The following is a 15761-nucleotide window of genomic DNA, read 5'->3' as shown; positions in this document are numbered from 1 at the left end:
CAGGAAAATGTGGATTCCTTTCCTCGTGATATATTCCATGACCATCGTCATACATTTGGTGAAGACTTAGGGAAAACTGTATATTGAAAGTGGCATTCTACGACTACGAAACACAGAAACTTCCTGTAGCTCAGCAGAATGCAAAAATGAAAGTCCCCATTCTTAAAGTCCAGAGCTGCAAACTAGTCATTCTGAGACTAGTGCAGGGAGGATGGCCAATAGAGCGACCATGTGGAATCTCAGATATTTGATAAATTTGCTCAGGCTGCAAAAGTCAAGACTAGGTTTCATTCCACCCTTGGATTAAGGTATCAGGAAGTACTGCGAGTAAAAACTGTGGCCCCACTGTTTTGGTAGAACTTCCTCCACCACTCCCAACTTCAACAGAGAGCTGACAGGCTTGATGAGCAGTTTCTCGCAAAAAGTGTTCCTGAACAGGGACGGTTAATGGGGGTGGGAATACGGTGCGGAGAGAAATTGGTGTGCAAAGTCTGATCTGATAGCTTTTGGAGGTAATAGAATCTCAAGCACTGTAAAAGCGGACCAACCTGTCCCCAAAGGGACAGGGGTATAGAGGAATGACTGGACCAGTGCACTTAGCCTGCACCGAGGGAAGACGTAAGGACTGTCTGAAGCCCAAGCCCAACTGCTTTCTCTGGTGGGATCTATCCCTCTTTCTAGGCCAGTCCCATTGTTCCAGTGGGAAAGGCTGTGCAAAGGAATGCTGTGGGTGATATTGCTGCTGCTGCACCACCCATTAGGGCATCTTTGTACAGACACCATGAACATTCCCAAGGACCACAAAGTAGCCCTGGAATCCTTGAAGGAGTGCAAAGTGTCATCTGTCCAGTCCAAAAACAAGACTGAGCTGTCAAAGGGTTAGTCCTTTATGGCTTGCTGGATATCTAGAGCAATCCCAGAGTTTTGCAACCAGGAAGCCCTCCTCATGGTTATCATTAAGGCCATGGCCCTGACCCCAGTAACTGCAACATCAATGGCGGATCGTAGGGATGTTGTGGCAGCCAAACAGCCCTCTGCAGCAAATGCCCAGAACTCCCCACCTGTGGCCTCAGGCAACTGGTACTCAAATTTAGCTGTGGCTGACCAATTAAGGAAATCCTACATGGCCAGTAAAGTTTGTTGACATCTCTGGGGACGATGAGGTATGGATCTTCCTACCCAGACGATCCAATCACTTGGAATCTCTATCCTTGGGGGTAGATTTGAAACTACCCTGCTGGGCCTTGTTAATTACCACTGTTACTACCAGGGAGTCTGGGGCCAAGTGGGAATAGAACTCCTCAAAACACTACATGAGAACAAAGTATCGCTTTTCCATGCATTTCACCACTGGCAGTACTGAGGTTGATGTACTCCATAGGGCTCTTGACAGCTTAAGGAATGCATCACTGATCAGCAGGGCCACACTCCCAGAGATGACAGGCTGTAAAATGTCCACTGGTTTACGCATGTTCTCTTGGATGAACTCTGCCTCGATGCCCAGGGATTCGGGTATGCTGTGTAAAAGGTCCTAGGGTGAAATCCCTGCAAGCTGAATGGACACTTTTCAAGGACATCATAATAAAGGCCCAACTTAAATGTATACCCCAAATTTAAAAAACACAGTAAAAGAACTAAAAAAGAGCCACTATGGTTTAACAACCATGTAAAAGAAGCAGTGAGAGATAAAAAGGCATCTTTTAAAAAGTGGAAGTCAAATCCTAGTGAGGTAAACAGAAACGAGCGTAAACACTGCCAGATTAAGTGTAAAAATGTATTAAGAAAAGCCAAAAAGGAGTTTGAAGAACAGCTAGCCAAACACTCAAAATGTAATAACAAAATGTTTTTTAAGTACATCAGAAGCAGGAAGCCTGCTAAACAACCAGTGGAGCCCCTCGACGATTGAGATACAAAAGGAGCACTTAAAGACAATAAAGTCATTGTGGAGAAACTAAATAAATTCTTTGCTTCAGTCTTCATGGCTGAGGATGTTAGGGAGATTCCCAAACCTGAGCCAGCTTTTATAAGTGACAAATCTGAGGAATTGTCACAGATTGAGGTGTCACTAGAGGAGATTTTGGAATTAACTGATAAACTTAACAGTAACAAGTCACCAGGACCAGATGGTATTCACCCAAGAGTTCTGAAAGAAGACAAATGTGAAGTTCCGGAACTATTAACTATGGTTTGTAACCTGTCCTTTAAATCAGCTTCTGTACCCAATGACTGGAAGATAGGTAATGCAACATCAATATTTAAAAAAGGCTCTAAAGGTGATCCTGGCAATTACAGACCAGTAAGTCTAACCTCAGTACCGGGCTAATTAGTTGAAACAATAATATAGAATAAAATCATCAGACACATAGAAGAACATAAATTGTTGGGCAAAAATCAATATGGTTTCTGTAACGGGAAATCGTGTCTTACTAATCTATTAGAGTTCTTTGAAAGGGTAAACAAATGCAGGCTAGAAGCTGACCTGCTTTTTCTCCAGAACTGTTTTTCTGTAACAGTCTACAGATGTGTGGGGGAAACCCAACCACTTGAACAAATGAGGACATCCTGCAATCACTCAATTCCTGAATGGGAACAGTCATCAAGATGGGAGTGCAGCTGCCCTGCATCTCCTCAGAAAGAAGGGAGCATGCCGATTGCTTCTTTGGACAGTTGTGTCTGCATTAGAGTGCAAGTGCAACAACAATGTAGTCTGTTACAAAGCTTCCCTCTCCCTTTCAACATTGTTTGTATCCCCTTCACAGCATGCCAGCAACAAAGCACAATTTGTGGGGAGAAAAATAATAGTTGGTTGGTCACCAAAGGAAGGACACACATAAAAAACAGACCACAAAATAAAGCTTTAGGATATTTAACAAGGGTCTCAAATCTATTATCACATTATTCATGACTACAACTTTTTAACAGTTGTGGAGTGGCTCATCTCTACCACTCATTAGCATATCACCTACTATCTTCAAGTCTGGACTTGAAAGGCATTGTGCTTCAGTAGGGAGTAAAGACCTTACTAGGAAAGGTGTGATTTCTGAACTATAAAGTTCACTAGTAGTTATACAGTGAGATTAAATTATAGGGGAGCATCTGAATTAAGCACACAAAAAAACCACAGCTTAACTTCTCAGATGTACTCAGGAGCATAAACTCAAATAAGGAATTCCGAGGTACTGAACACGATTTTATTTTTCTCACCTTGGTGTTTTATTGCAGGTCTGGGTTCAGCTTTTGCATGTAATATGGTAGCTGCTTTTTCATCTGAAATGCCATCTGCAGGACTATTCGTTTCCAGTACACCTAGCATAAAAGAATTTACAAGAGAAAGAAATTAATGATATAATAAAAGTTTAGAACAAATTGCTGTGCTAAATATTCAGTCTACTTAACTACCTGTTTAAGGATTACTCTGGTTTAAAGAAGTATCTTGAGTGCAAATAAGGAAAGTTACAAATTTACAATGGCTTTTCACATAATTAGTGAAGTACAAACAAACAAACAAACATCACCACAGTAAGTTTTTCATCCCAAGAAGCAAAAGACTGAACTATATAAGTTACAAACACAAGAAAGTTTATTCTATTCAGGAGCAGTTTACAAATACATAGTATCATTTACTAGCAGGGTAAGTAGTTGAATGATACTGTATTTACTTAGTAAAACCTAAGCAGTTACTAAAGTATGCTTTTTGGATTATATGGCAAATAATTGAGTGAGTCAGTTCCAATAACTTGCCATTAAATGGTATTCAGTCATAAAACTGTGAAGTGTTATCCAGTAACTACTACCAAAATATGCAAAATGTGCACTGTACAATTTGAAATTAATCACATAACAAAATGTCTAATTTGTGATTATTGTCCAACTTTCTAATGCTACGCAGAAGTACAATTATTTTTGGTACAGTCCATGCTAAAAACGATGGAAGAGAATTTCATATGCCCACTATCTTAAACTAATTTCTCAGATGTATGCATAATGAAAGGACACTTAACAAATGCAAGATAATTCATATCGGAAAGAATAATCTCAACTACTCATGCACATTGCTGGGTGCTAAATTAACTGCAACCACTCTGAAAAGTGATGTAGGGCATCACTGTGGCCAGCTTAATGAAAACCTCTGCACACTGAGCTTCTGTTGTAGGAGCAGCAGAGATCTCTATGCTCTGTACGGCTATGCTATGTATAACCTGTATGCTCAAAAGGTCTGTTATACTCCCCCTTCTCCCCCTCTAAATACCTGTGAAGTGGCTTTCCCACTCCCCCTCACTCCTGGAATGCTTGTGGGATAAAGGGGCTGATTGAACAGCTGGAAGAACAGAAGAGCTCCCAGGTAGACAAAGTGTCTGGGACTCTAATTAGGCAGCACTCACAACCCAATGCATGAACACTGCACGGACATTGCCTGAGGTGGAGTGTGAACAACCAGTCGCAGGCCATGAGGAGCAGGTCCTTAAACGGGCAAAGGGCCATGTGCTCAGAAGTGCACTCACAAGCTTGTATCTCCCATAAAGGCCCTTCGGCTGGACCGCCTGGCCAGTCGTTCGCTGCGTTGCATGCCATGGTGCCTTGGGAAGACTTACCTTCATCGCACCATCCATCGCTGCACTGTGGGGCACTTACCTTAAAGAATCCTGACATCTCCAGTGCCATACCTGTCCTGGGAGTGTGAGTATGCGAGTGTGAGTGTGACCCTTCCATCCTTTCTTTTGAACTTAGCTATCAGTATAATAAACGTGCTGCTTTCTGCCAAACTCTGGCGGGTCATTAGTCCTCCCTAAGCTTACTAGCCAGCCCAATTTCGGGTAACATTAATGGTGGAGAATGTGGGCAGCTTAGTGGAGGATTTGACCCAAGAGTAGGAGTCCCCTGGTGCCCCCCAGTGCTCTCTTAAGTGGGTCCAGCTCGAGCCTGCATGAAAAAGTGGTAGACTAGCAACCCACTGCAGGGAGAAATGGACACCACTGTTGAGTGCTGGTGTAGGACAAGGGAGAGAACTAAGTGTAAATCCCCTGGCACCCCCAATAGCTTCTTGAGCGGGTCCAGCTCAACCCTATGTAAAAAGTGGTAGGGTAGCAACCCACTGCAGGGAGAAAAGGATGCCACTGCTAAGTATGCCACTGTGGGGCAAGTGGAAGAAAAAGGCAAAGCAGCCTGAGCGAGAACACATCTTGGGGAGTGGCACCATCTCCCGGGGTGTTGTTAGAAGGGCTCCAAAAGAAATGGGCAGACCCCTGGATGCCAGGAGCGGTTCCACCTGGGAGTACAATTCATGAGCTGGAGAAGGAATGGGATATGTGAAAGGCGCAGGTTCTGACTGTGAAAGTAGAGAATGCTGCTCTGAGCCAGGCAGCTATCTGCCTGACGGATCTGGTCCTGAAGGGGTCCACCCAGGAGAAGAGGGTCTAGGGGGCTTATTCAGCCCAGGTCGCCACCATTAGGGTGAAAGCCCAGAGGGGTGCAGGACCATATGATGATTGGGACGGGGATATCTGGTATGATCCAGATCCCCCAGATCCAGACCCGGATAGCCAGACCACAGACACTGTTGGGGCGGTCCAAAGGGTGGTCCAAAACTATGGGCCTGAACCCGCAGGGGCGGGGCAGTTCCAAGTACCAGACACACTGTGGCAGAGACCGAGTTGACTCCTGGACAAGCAATAAAGTTAGCAAAAGCCGTGGAGGAAAACTGGGTACACAGTGGACAACTCAAACAAGCAGGGTCTGCCCCAGTGGGAGCACTGTGTTAATGTGTTTCTAAGCTTCTATCTTTCAGCCTTCGAACCAGAACACCAGACGAGCTGGTACCAGCTAAAGAGTTACAGAAATACCATGGTTTTGGCATCGCAACAAAGTCCGTGTTCTGTGTTCCATGTTCTGTGTCTGTCTCTGGTGGGTGTCCTGTGCTAGCATTGGGTCCAGAGAGAGAGAGAGGGGATACTACACTAGACAGGGTAAATACCTTTTCCTTTCTCTACTTCCCCCATCTCCAACCAAATTATCTATCACATCCACCTCTGTCCAAAAGACTTTGGTCCTCAGTGCATCAGGTTTATTTTTTGTCAGGTTCTCTAACAATCATTTTGTTGTTGATTTTTGTTAATACATTTGTATTGTTAGTTACATTTTCTTGCATTGTTAATTCCACACTTTCATCTATGCACCCTGGTTCTACTTCCCCAAGCCCTTAAGGATAGTTCATGGGCCCCCATTATCACCCCCCAGTGGGATTTTTGACCTTGGCCTGTAATTGTAGGACCCCATCTTTCAGGTCTAGGAATTGTTGCCCTTCCCTCTCCCCTCATCCCCCCGCCCCAGACCTTCTGAAAAGAACTGCTAATAATACGGGATTCTGCGTTAGTTTAAGTATCAGCAATTTCACCAAGTTCTCTGTTACTATGTATCTTCCAAATCAGTTTAACCTTGCATGACAACTGTGGTACTCCTACAAATCTGATCTGTTGTGTGCATTTAAGGGTTAGGGTTAACTTTTATTGTTTGATGGCTTGGGCCTCATTTTGTTTGTCAACGTACCCAATTATTGTAATGGTTTTACTGAATTCCCAATTATTATAACTGTGATTGTTTGCATTTGCGTTTATATTATATCTGGTGTTTAGTCAATTGTGTTTTAGTTATAATATAGTTTTAGTTTGGTTATAATTGTTTGGTTTGTTTGCAACAGATCACCTGGGCCCTACAAGAACAACGACTACTGTAATAATCATAGATCAAGGGGCGGAGTGTTGAAGGAGCAGCTGTGATCTGTATGCTCTGTATAACTATGCTATGTATAACCTGTATGCTCAAAAGGTCTGTTACACTCCCCCCCCGCCCCTTTTTGTCTCCTCTCCCTCACTGAATACCTGTGAAGTGGCTTTCCCCCTCCCCCTCACTCCTGGAATGCTTGTGGGATAAATGGGCTGGTTAAACAGCTGAAAGATCAGAAGAGCTCCTAGATAGACAAGATGTCTGGGACTCTAATTAGGCAGTACTCACACCCCAATGCATGGACACAGCATAAGAGTTTGGCAGAAAGCAGTGTTTATTACACTGATAGATAAGCTCAAAAGCTGGGGACGGGGGGGGGTCACACTCCCACTTGCAATCACACTCCCAGGACAGGCACAGCAATCAGTATAATAAACGTGCTGCTTTCTGCCAGACTCTGAGGGGTCATTAGTCCTCCCTAAGCTTACTAGCTGGCCCAATTTCGGGCAACAGCATCCATGGTCAGAAAAAGCAAACAAACTGTTAGGACATATTAAGAATGAGACAGAAAATCATACTAGAAGTATTATAATACCATTATATAAAACAATGGCATGCCTTCGCTGAAATAATATGTTTAGTTGTCAACCTTGCCCCAAAAATTACAACAGGAGTAGAACTGGTCCAGAGATAGGTGATGAAAAAGATTACATGCATGAAAGACTTGTGTAAGGACAGATTGGAAAGACTAGGGCCTTGGCTACACTGGCGCTTTACAGCGCTGCAACTTCCTCACTCAAAGGTGTGAAAAAACACACCCGAGTGCAACAAGTTACGGTGCTGCAAAACACCAATGTAAACAGTGCCCCAGCACTGGGAGCACAGCTCCCAGCGCTGCAAGCTAATCCCCACAGGGAGGTGGAGAACCTGGAGCGCTGGGAGAGCGCTCTCTCAGTGCTGGCGCTGCGACCACACTTGCACTTCAAAGCGCTGCCATTGGAGCGCTCCCGCAGCAGCGTTGTACGGCTGCAAGTGTAGCCATAGCCTAAGACTGTTTAGAGGAGAAACAAGAGGGGACTTGATAGAGGTACATAATGTAATGAATAGTACAGAGAAAGTAAATCAAGCGCTCTTATTTAGCTTTGCTCATAGGAAAAGAGCACAGGGACATTCACAGAAAATGAAAGGCAACAAATTTAAATCTGTAAAAAATTTGGAACTCCACACAATCAATCTATATCCATGAGGCCAAGAGCTTAGTAGGAATCAAAAAAGGAATAGCCATTTGTATGGATGGTGAAAACAACCAGGTATATTAGAAAAGAATATTTACATGCACAAAGGATATGAACCCTCATACGTCAGAGTATAAGCCAACCACTAATGGTTTTAGGAATAAATGTATCTTGTTGACAGGTTATTTCATAATTGTCCACTAGGGGATTTCTAGCCCATTCCTTTGAAACACCTGCTAGAAACAACCGTCAAAGACAGAATACTGTACTATATGGACCACTGAGCTAATCTGGTATAGTAATTACCTTTTTAGCAAGCTGATATAATATAGGAAACAATGAAGACACCGCTATTGCAGGAGTGTTTAATAAAACGTTATTAAACCCTATTCAGCCATGACATATCAAACACTGTTTTCTCTTACCTGGCTCTTGCATTGTAGTGACTGACTCAGCTTTCTCTTTTAATATACTAGCTGCTTTCTCAACCAAGGTACTAGCGGCAGTTTTACTAGCTTCCTTTCTTCCTGACATAAAATAGTTTACAATGAGATATGTACTATACACGAGGGACATACTCCCAAACATTTCAGAATCAGTTGCTGCATTACGTAATGTGCTCTCAAGCTACCTAGCATGCATCTCAGTTGTCAAGAGCATCCTACCATATGCTCATTCTTCAGATTTTCAAACCACAAAGGTGGAGTACTTTTGCTGCCTTCTGGGTAGGCAAAATGACAATCTTGACGATCATGTATATATGGCTGTGGATTCATTGACATTTCACAAATGTTTTCAATTTAAAATTCACAAGCTTTCCTCTTTTCTGCTCTCCCAATATAAAGCATGTGTTTCTATATTACTTTATAAAAATCTTATTTTTGACACAGGTACACAGGCAAAGGGGCTTTAAATCTTGTAAGTGATCTACTCCTAACACTATTTTCTTAACATAAGGACTAAACACTTTAGTGACACAATGTTATGAAACAAAAATATTCATTCCTTTCTAAAAGGAAGGCTTTTCACATACTCTGTTAAAGATAATTATAGACCAAAAATCACAACTGATTTAACGGAAGGAGTTATTTAAAAGTCACTGACAACTGCAATATATAATTTATAGATTAACCTAATATTTGCATTGCTATGCAATTAGTTTTACTACAAGACACACTACAACAGCGAAAATAGCTCATCACTGGTAACTTGAATGACAGTATATTTAATATTTAACTACACAGGATAATTTTTTTTTTTTAAATGGCAACAATATTGAAAAATTATTCTTAATAATAAGGATAGGCAAAATATGGTATAATTGGTTATAATTAGCAAGTATTCATTAAGCTGGAAAGGTTGAGTTTTATTAACACAATGGGTGCCTCTGCAGGTCTAGTCGTAGTGCAAGCCTCTCTTCTTCCTGGCATTATTTCTTTTACATTTAACATTAAAAAGAACATTCAAAGCTCTGAGCCGCCTGACAAACTTCCAACACCCACAAAATAATCTGCAATAGGCATTAACACAGGAAATGAATAGGTCTAAGGCACATGGGCACTTTTAGAAATCCTACCAGATGCTTGAATACTTTTAAATATTGTACCCATGGTCTTATGTAACATGTTAGCTTTTCACCTGACACACGTCAGAACCAAACTAGCTTGGGATCAGCTTCTGAACATAGGGGATTTGAGTCCAATACGCAAACAAAGTGGTCTGAATGGTACACCATGATTAGCAATCTGCACAAAAGCTGGAACAGCAGGAATATTCCAGGACAAAACTAAGGGATGTGGAGAACTAAACATCTCATTTGTTAAACTGTGAGTCTCTCTCAGTGGTATTTCTTACCTTTTTAAAAACCAGTGTGACAGACCCAAACCAGTGGGGTACAGGAGTCTGGTCCTATTGGTATCCAAGAGGTGGGCTTTGCCCGCCCACTTCTAAAGGGCCTCCCCCCAGACGAAGGGGAGGATCCACACGTCTGGGACACCAAATAAGTACGGGAGACAACTAATGAAAAAAACAGGATCAGGAGTGAGGTCATATGATTAAACGAAGGGAACCTGATGGGGACACTGAACAGAGAACCCCAGACAACGCCCACTGCTCTTCGAAAGCGTCAAGGGAGCCAGAGGACGCCGCCCAGAGGAACTCTGCCCGGATATGTGAACCTACGGAGGAGCAGAAATAGGCCCCACAGTCGCAGGAAATCCCGTCAGCCAACCTCCTCTCCCTGGTATTGTACGGCTGGTTTTGGCCCGGGCCAAGAGGAGGTTGATAAGGGCGAATCCCACGCTTTGTGGGCCACGGAATGGAGTGTATATATAAAAAGGTGGGGGACCAGTGCAACCCAAATGCAAATAGATATTCAAGAGGCCGAAAAGGGTTGCAATTGGTTGCACTCCAACTAATTGTGCCGCCAGGTCTGCTTCTCGCCACGAAGGGCAGTGTTAGGGACAGGATGGAACCGTGGCCAAGTTAACGCCGTTGCTCCGGCCCCGTGAGGAGCTGCCACTGACTCCCGCAGGCCTCCGGGACAGAGCGAGTATTAAGGCTGGCCCCCCGGGCTTCTCACCCTCGAGGGGTGGCAGGAGGCTCCCGCCATTGGGTATCGGGATTGGCCAGGTGAGGTTATTGACGAGTGTGAGGACCGCGCTGGACAGGCTGTTTCCTTGGCGCGGTCTGGAACAGAACGGCTGCCAGGATCGTGCCGCAGGCCTGAGTGAAAGGGCGGGGAGCGATTTGGTCCACGGGCAGGGGTCCATTTAATGTTCCACGGGGCCTGGGGTGGAGGTGGGCGGGGCGGCCTCTTTGCAGGACCGGTTGAGGTAGCCCAAGCAGTGGCTTTGGAAGCACCTTCATCTCAGAGTACTGCCAGGGAGTTTCCGGAGGGCTGGAGCCCATGTACTGGCAAGGTCAGGGATCCAGCGTCTCCCTGGTCGTGTCCAGTAGGTCTCTGACCTTGGTTGACTTCGCCAGACAGCTCTGGCGCACAGAGGGGACTCCCCACCTGCACACAACGCTGGGGATTGGTGTAGAGGGGTCTTCGCGAGGAGATCGACCCCTATGGTGGCCGCAGGACTGTTGTTGAAAAGGCTTCCAGGTTCCAGAGGAGGTCTGGTAGAACCAGCAGCTGGAGAGTCTCGGGAAGACTCTCTGATGGAGGTAAAAGCGCTTGCCGGTCGTATCGGCCTCGTGCTTCGTGGCGCGGAAGGCATGCGCCAATTTACTGCCAGCAGGACTAACCTCGCACCATTTACAGCTCGCATCGCTTTCTGCAGGTGCCCTGGAGCCAGAGACATGGACTGAGTGCGTGAGGCAGTGTGTGTGTGTGTGTGCAGGTGGAGACCCCTGCAGCGAACCAGTGCCATTTCCCGGCCACAAGAACTCAGAATCACCGTGCGGAGGTTGGCAGGAATCCAGGGCCAGGACCAGGGTGTTGAGCCGGTACCAGAGCATGGACAGGACCCAGTTGGCTTAAGCACCGTTGCCTCCCTCGAAGGGAGAGGCACCGAGCTAGCCGGTCCATTTCCGGACCCTCGTCCCTGCCCTCCAACCTGCCTCCGGCGAGACGGATGCATTGGCAGAAAGTACGCCGAATGGCAGTGGACCCGCGGCTCACCGATGGCCCGAGCGCGGGTGAGGAGGGAGCTCGACTGGGCCACCGTTCACGACACCAGCCCGCTCTTATCCAGTTTGACCGGGCGGAGGGGGAGGCCGCTGAAACAGGCCTGGCAAAGCCTAACCCACGCCAGTACCCAGGTCCTGGGACCAACGAGGTACATCGTCAGTGACGCCGATGGGACCAGCCGCAGCTCAGCTTCCCGAGGCCCAACGCCGTCACCTCTTGCGGCGGAGACAGTAGACGGGTCTCGATCACCGAGCGTATAGCTGCCGAGAGGGGGCACCCCTGCCCGCATCCCACCCAAGCGAACCGGCTCTGTTCAGGTCCCAGTTTGAGCCTGACCAGGACATTCACAGAGCGTTACAGCCACCTGGAGAAAACCCCCAAAGCGGGATACGAGGCGGACACTTCACGAGTGCCGGAGATCCCGTGATTCCCCCTGTCGACACCTTCTCCTGATCCAGACAGAGGCGGATGACAGACCCATCCATACACGCATTCCAGAGTCCCGGCCGATACAGTTATCAAAGTGGGCGGCCCGGGACGGTTGTAGGTTGTCTGATGGACCAGTCCGCCAGCAGCAGACCTAGGCCGCATCGAGAATGGGCCTTCGCAACGATTGTAGTCCGTGCTGAGGAAGCGAGATTGGGCCGCCAATTCCGTATGTCACGAGGTCCCCTCTTCGGCATAAGGCGAGCATGGCTCGCCTGCACGAGAGAGGGAGGGAACCCGGCTCTGCAAAGACTCGGCAGCGGTGACCAGGTTTGGGCGAGACACGTCCGACACATGCGGTGCAAACTCCACGGTCAGGCTGTCCTGCCTGGAGATTTATTGCGTGGGCATCCGACGGAGGGCTTTCCGAATCAGGCCCAGTTGAGAGGCAGCCTAGCCAGTCCCGGTGCGTGCTGGGACCGTCGGGCGTCCTTCCAGAGCACTCTGCAAGCAGTTAGGACTGGGGGAGATCCGGCAGAAAAGTGTCGCGTAGGAAGCGGCTGGCCCTCCCGTACATCTCGCGATCCGTGAGGGGGTGCCGTCCTTCCGCCAGGAGGCTGGTGATGGCTTCTTGGCCCCCCTCCTTTCTTCCAGGCGTGAAGAAAGCGGGAGCCGCGGTCCATCTCCGAAGGAAGTGGATTGCGGACGAACAAAAGCACCCGCCATGGTTTCGAGGTCTGGCGCTCTCCGCTTCTCGCACACTCGCGAGGGATGGATCTTCAGGCTTTGGCGGCCAGCGCCTCTCAGCTCAAGACTCCCGTCCAACTGCTCTATCGCCGTCCTCCGTCGGCTGGGGCCCCGGGTAGTCCGGAAGAAGATCTGGGCGCGCACCTTCCAGATCTCCACCGCCGCGCCGAGAAAAAGGCGCGGGCTCTGCCTTTGCCAGGCAGTCAGAACTTCTGGAAGACGCCATGAAGCCCCATCCTCCATGCAAACTATTAATAAGTGCCAATAGGCGGCCCCGGCTTACGCACGAGAGACGTCACCGTGGCGAAAGGGTGGTGATCCAAAGGGGGGTCGGCCTATCCGGTTTTAGAGTGGGCCCGGAAGGGTAGACGGACAGGTAAATTGCGTCCAGTCGGAGTGCGCGATCGCCGGGCCTCCCCGACAGGTGAACGTCGAAACGTCATCTTGGCGTTGTTGGTCGCGCCAGCGTCCACAGGGAGTGGCGGTCGATGATCTCGCGCCCCGCGGCAGCCGGACTGTCCGTCCCAGTGGTCCCGTCCTTGTTAGTTGGGTGGATGTTAAAGGTCCCCTCCAGGACCAGGCATCCGACAAGGATCCAGGACGCTCGAGGGAATGGCAGACACCTGCTGTATAAAAAAGCTCCTTCTCACTTGTGGCCTATGTAAGTCCGGGCGGTAATCCACGTGTCTTGATTTCCGGATATTGAACCATCAGCCCTCCCTGCGGGACTCCGCATGGTGCAGCAGGCGGCTGGCACCGCTCTTGGCGTACCACCGCACTCGGGCGCCTGGTTAGGATCCGGGTGAGTATACAGGTGTCGTCGCCTCCACTCCAGCCGCGCAAACCGAGAAGTGGCTAAAGTAGGCCCCGTCCCCCCCACTCCAACCGCCAGCTAGCTTCAGCGGCCGGATCCGTATGGGTCTCCTGCAGCAAAACCACAGAGTATCCCCTCTCCCGGAGGAAGGAGAGCACCTGGCTCCTGCGGAGACCCATCCTACAGCCCAGGGTGTTTAAAGTGGCAAAGATGATCGGCGCCATGAAGAGGCCTGGAGGGGATCCTCGCCGGCAGACACGCCCACGGCCTCCGGCAGGCCGCACAGCAATCCGTGACCTACTCCGTAGGTGAGTAAACAGTCACGGAAGACATGGACCCGCCGGTAGGCTGCAGCGGCCTGCTTCCCGGTTCTCTTACCCTCCCCCTTGAGGGCCCTCGCGGCCCGGAGGACCTGATGGAAATCCCCCCACCGCCGGAGCGCAAGCTGGACTTTATTACGGGAGCCACGGATGTCTTCAAGGAACTCCCGCAGCTCCTCCCTCAGCGCATGGGGGGGGCGGGGTCACCGATCGATGACCAGCCCCCAGTAGGGTCCCCGTCACAGCCCCGTGGTCCACTGAGGCGGGCAGGCAGAGGGCAGACCCCCGACGTGGCGTCCGATGGGCTGACGCCATGAAACCCTCCCCGCTCCCTGGTTCAACAAGGGGGGCGGAAGGAGAATAGCAGCCCCTGGTGGGTCGGGACAAGGAAAACCTACTGAAGCCGCTCCCTGGGGGGTATTCCCAGGTGCGGCACTGGCATCACGGGAGGTGGGGGGGGACAAGGACAGGGCTAACAGAAGTAGGACTGGGATCAGGGAGAGAATCTGGGAAGGGGGTAGAGGCAAGATCCTGAGCCTCTATCATCGAGCCACTAGAGGGTGGCTCCTTCTGGCCAGGCTCAGGGATCCAGGAAGTAGGAAGGAGACCCCTAATGATGCCGGGCGCAGCCACTGTGGCACGTGTGGCAGCCTCGGCATCCAGAGATAGATGTTCGTCAATGGGGTCCCCGCCTAGGAAGGAGGGCGGGTCCTCCACACCAAAGAGAGACACCCCCTGGGAACTGGACCTCGGCAGCAGGGCACTGGCCGTCGCCTCAAGGGGCTCGGCGGCCGTCAACAGGGTGCCACCAGCAGCCGGGTCGATGGAAGAGTCCAGGGGACCCTCAGAGGCGGGAGCAGAAGCAGTGGTCAGGGGAAGGGAACAAAGGGAGAGGGGGACTGGGGTGAGGTCGCCCAGATCGAGGCCCGCTGGCAGAGGGTCGTCCTCCCCCTGCGTGACCGGGGTCAGACCCAGGACCTCGATCTCCTCGTAGATGGAAGGGAGATCACCAGCCACCACCCCAGGACCCTCCCCCCTAGCACCCGAGGCGATACCCAAGTCAGCGCTCACAGAGGCTTCGAGCAGGAAGGGGGCGAGAGAGGCTCCCTCGGGAGCTTCCATGGGGAGAGATCTCAGAGGAGGGGTGGCGTTACCTTCCGGTGCTGCCACAATGTCTCCAGCCAGCACCACAGAACGGCAGTCATCAGGGGCCAAGGCGGAAGGTTCAACATCGGTGCCTCCCTTCCTGCTCTTCCGGAGGGCCTCCGAATCCGAAGGATGTAAGGAAGTTCGAGCCTTCCACTTGCCCCGCTTCCCCTGCACTAATGACCAGCCCTCCATGATATCATCCGGGGGCTGGCTAACAGGGTCGGATCGGGGGGCAAGGGCAATGGCTCAGGGACTCGGGGAGGCAGTGGTGGGACAGCAGAAGTGAGGGAGGACTCCCCCTGGGACGAGCCCTCTCCCACGCCCGGCGGTATCTCCACTACACCCTCTTCCACAGTGATGAACCGAGAAGGAGGAGGAGGGGCAGCTTCGGGTGCCGGGCAGCCAGGGGTACCGGTGATGGCAGGGCTGGCGCCATGCCAAGGCCCAGGGGTCCCGGACACTCCTCCGTGCTGGGCCAAGGGGCAGTCCCTCTGGATGTGCCCCATCGCCCAGCAGAGGTAGCACCGGGCCTCCGCCGTCGAATAATGCACCCGGTAGTGGGCCCCCTGGTATGGGACCAGAAAGGACCCTTCGAGCGCCTCCCCGCCACGTGCCACCGGCAGCAGTTGAAGCTGCACTTGCCAGCGGAACGAGAGGACGTGACGGAGGGCAGGGTCCTTGCAGCCCAAGGGGAGAGGGCTGATGACGCAGAT

General features: G+C 49.8%; 1 protein-coding gene across 2 annotated transcripts in view; it reads right to left on the bottom strand.

Moving 5' to 3' along the window:
- Positions 1-15761, bottom strand: part of TRAF3IP1 (TRAF3 interacting protein 1) — a 134099-nt gene that overhangs the window by 75604 nt on the left and 42734 nt on the right. The window contains exons 10-11 of one of the 2 annotated variants that reach the window (XM_075069854.1): positions 8381-8482; positions 3205-3306 (exon numbers count right to left, since the gene is read on the bottom strand). In XM_075069854.1, coding sequence (XP_074925955.1) covers positions 3205-3306; positions 8381-8482 — 204 coding nt within the window. The remainder of the gene's footprint in view (positions 1-3204; positions 3307-8380; positions 8483-15761) is intronic. The other variant, XM_075069852.1, reaches the window with a different exon arrangement.

Source organism: Chelonoidis abingdonii, chromosome 10, assembly GCF_003597395.2.
Source record: "Chelonoidis abingdonii isolate Lonesome George chromosome 10, CheloAbing_2.0, whole genome shotgun sequence".
In the NCBI taxonomy this organism is placed as follows: domain Eukaryota; kingdom Metazoa; phylum Chordata; order Testudines; family Testudinidae; genus Chelonoidis; species Chelonoidis abingdonii.
This window is presented reverse-complemented; position numbering and strand designations above follow the sequence as displayed.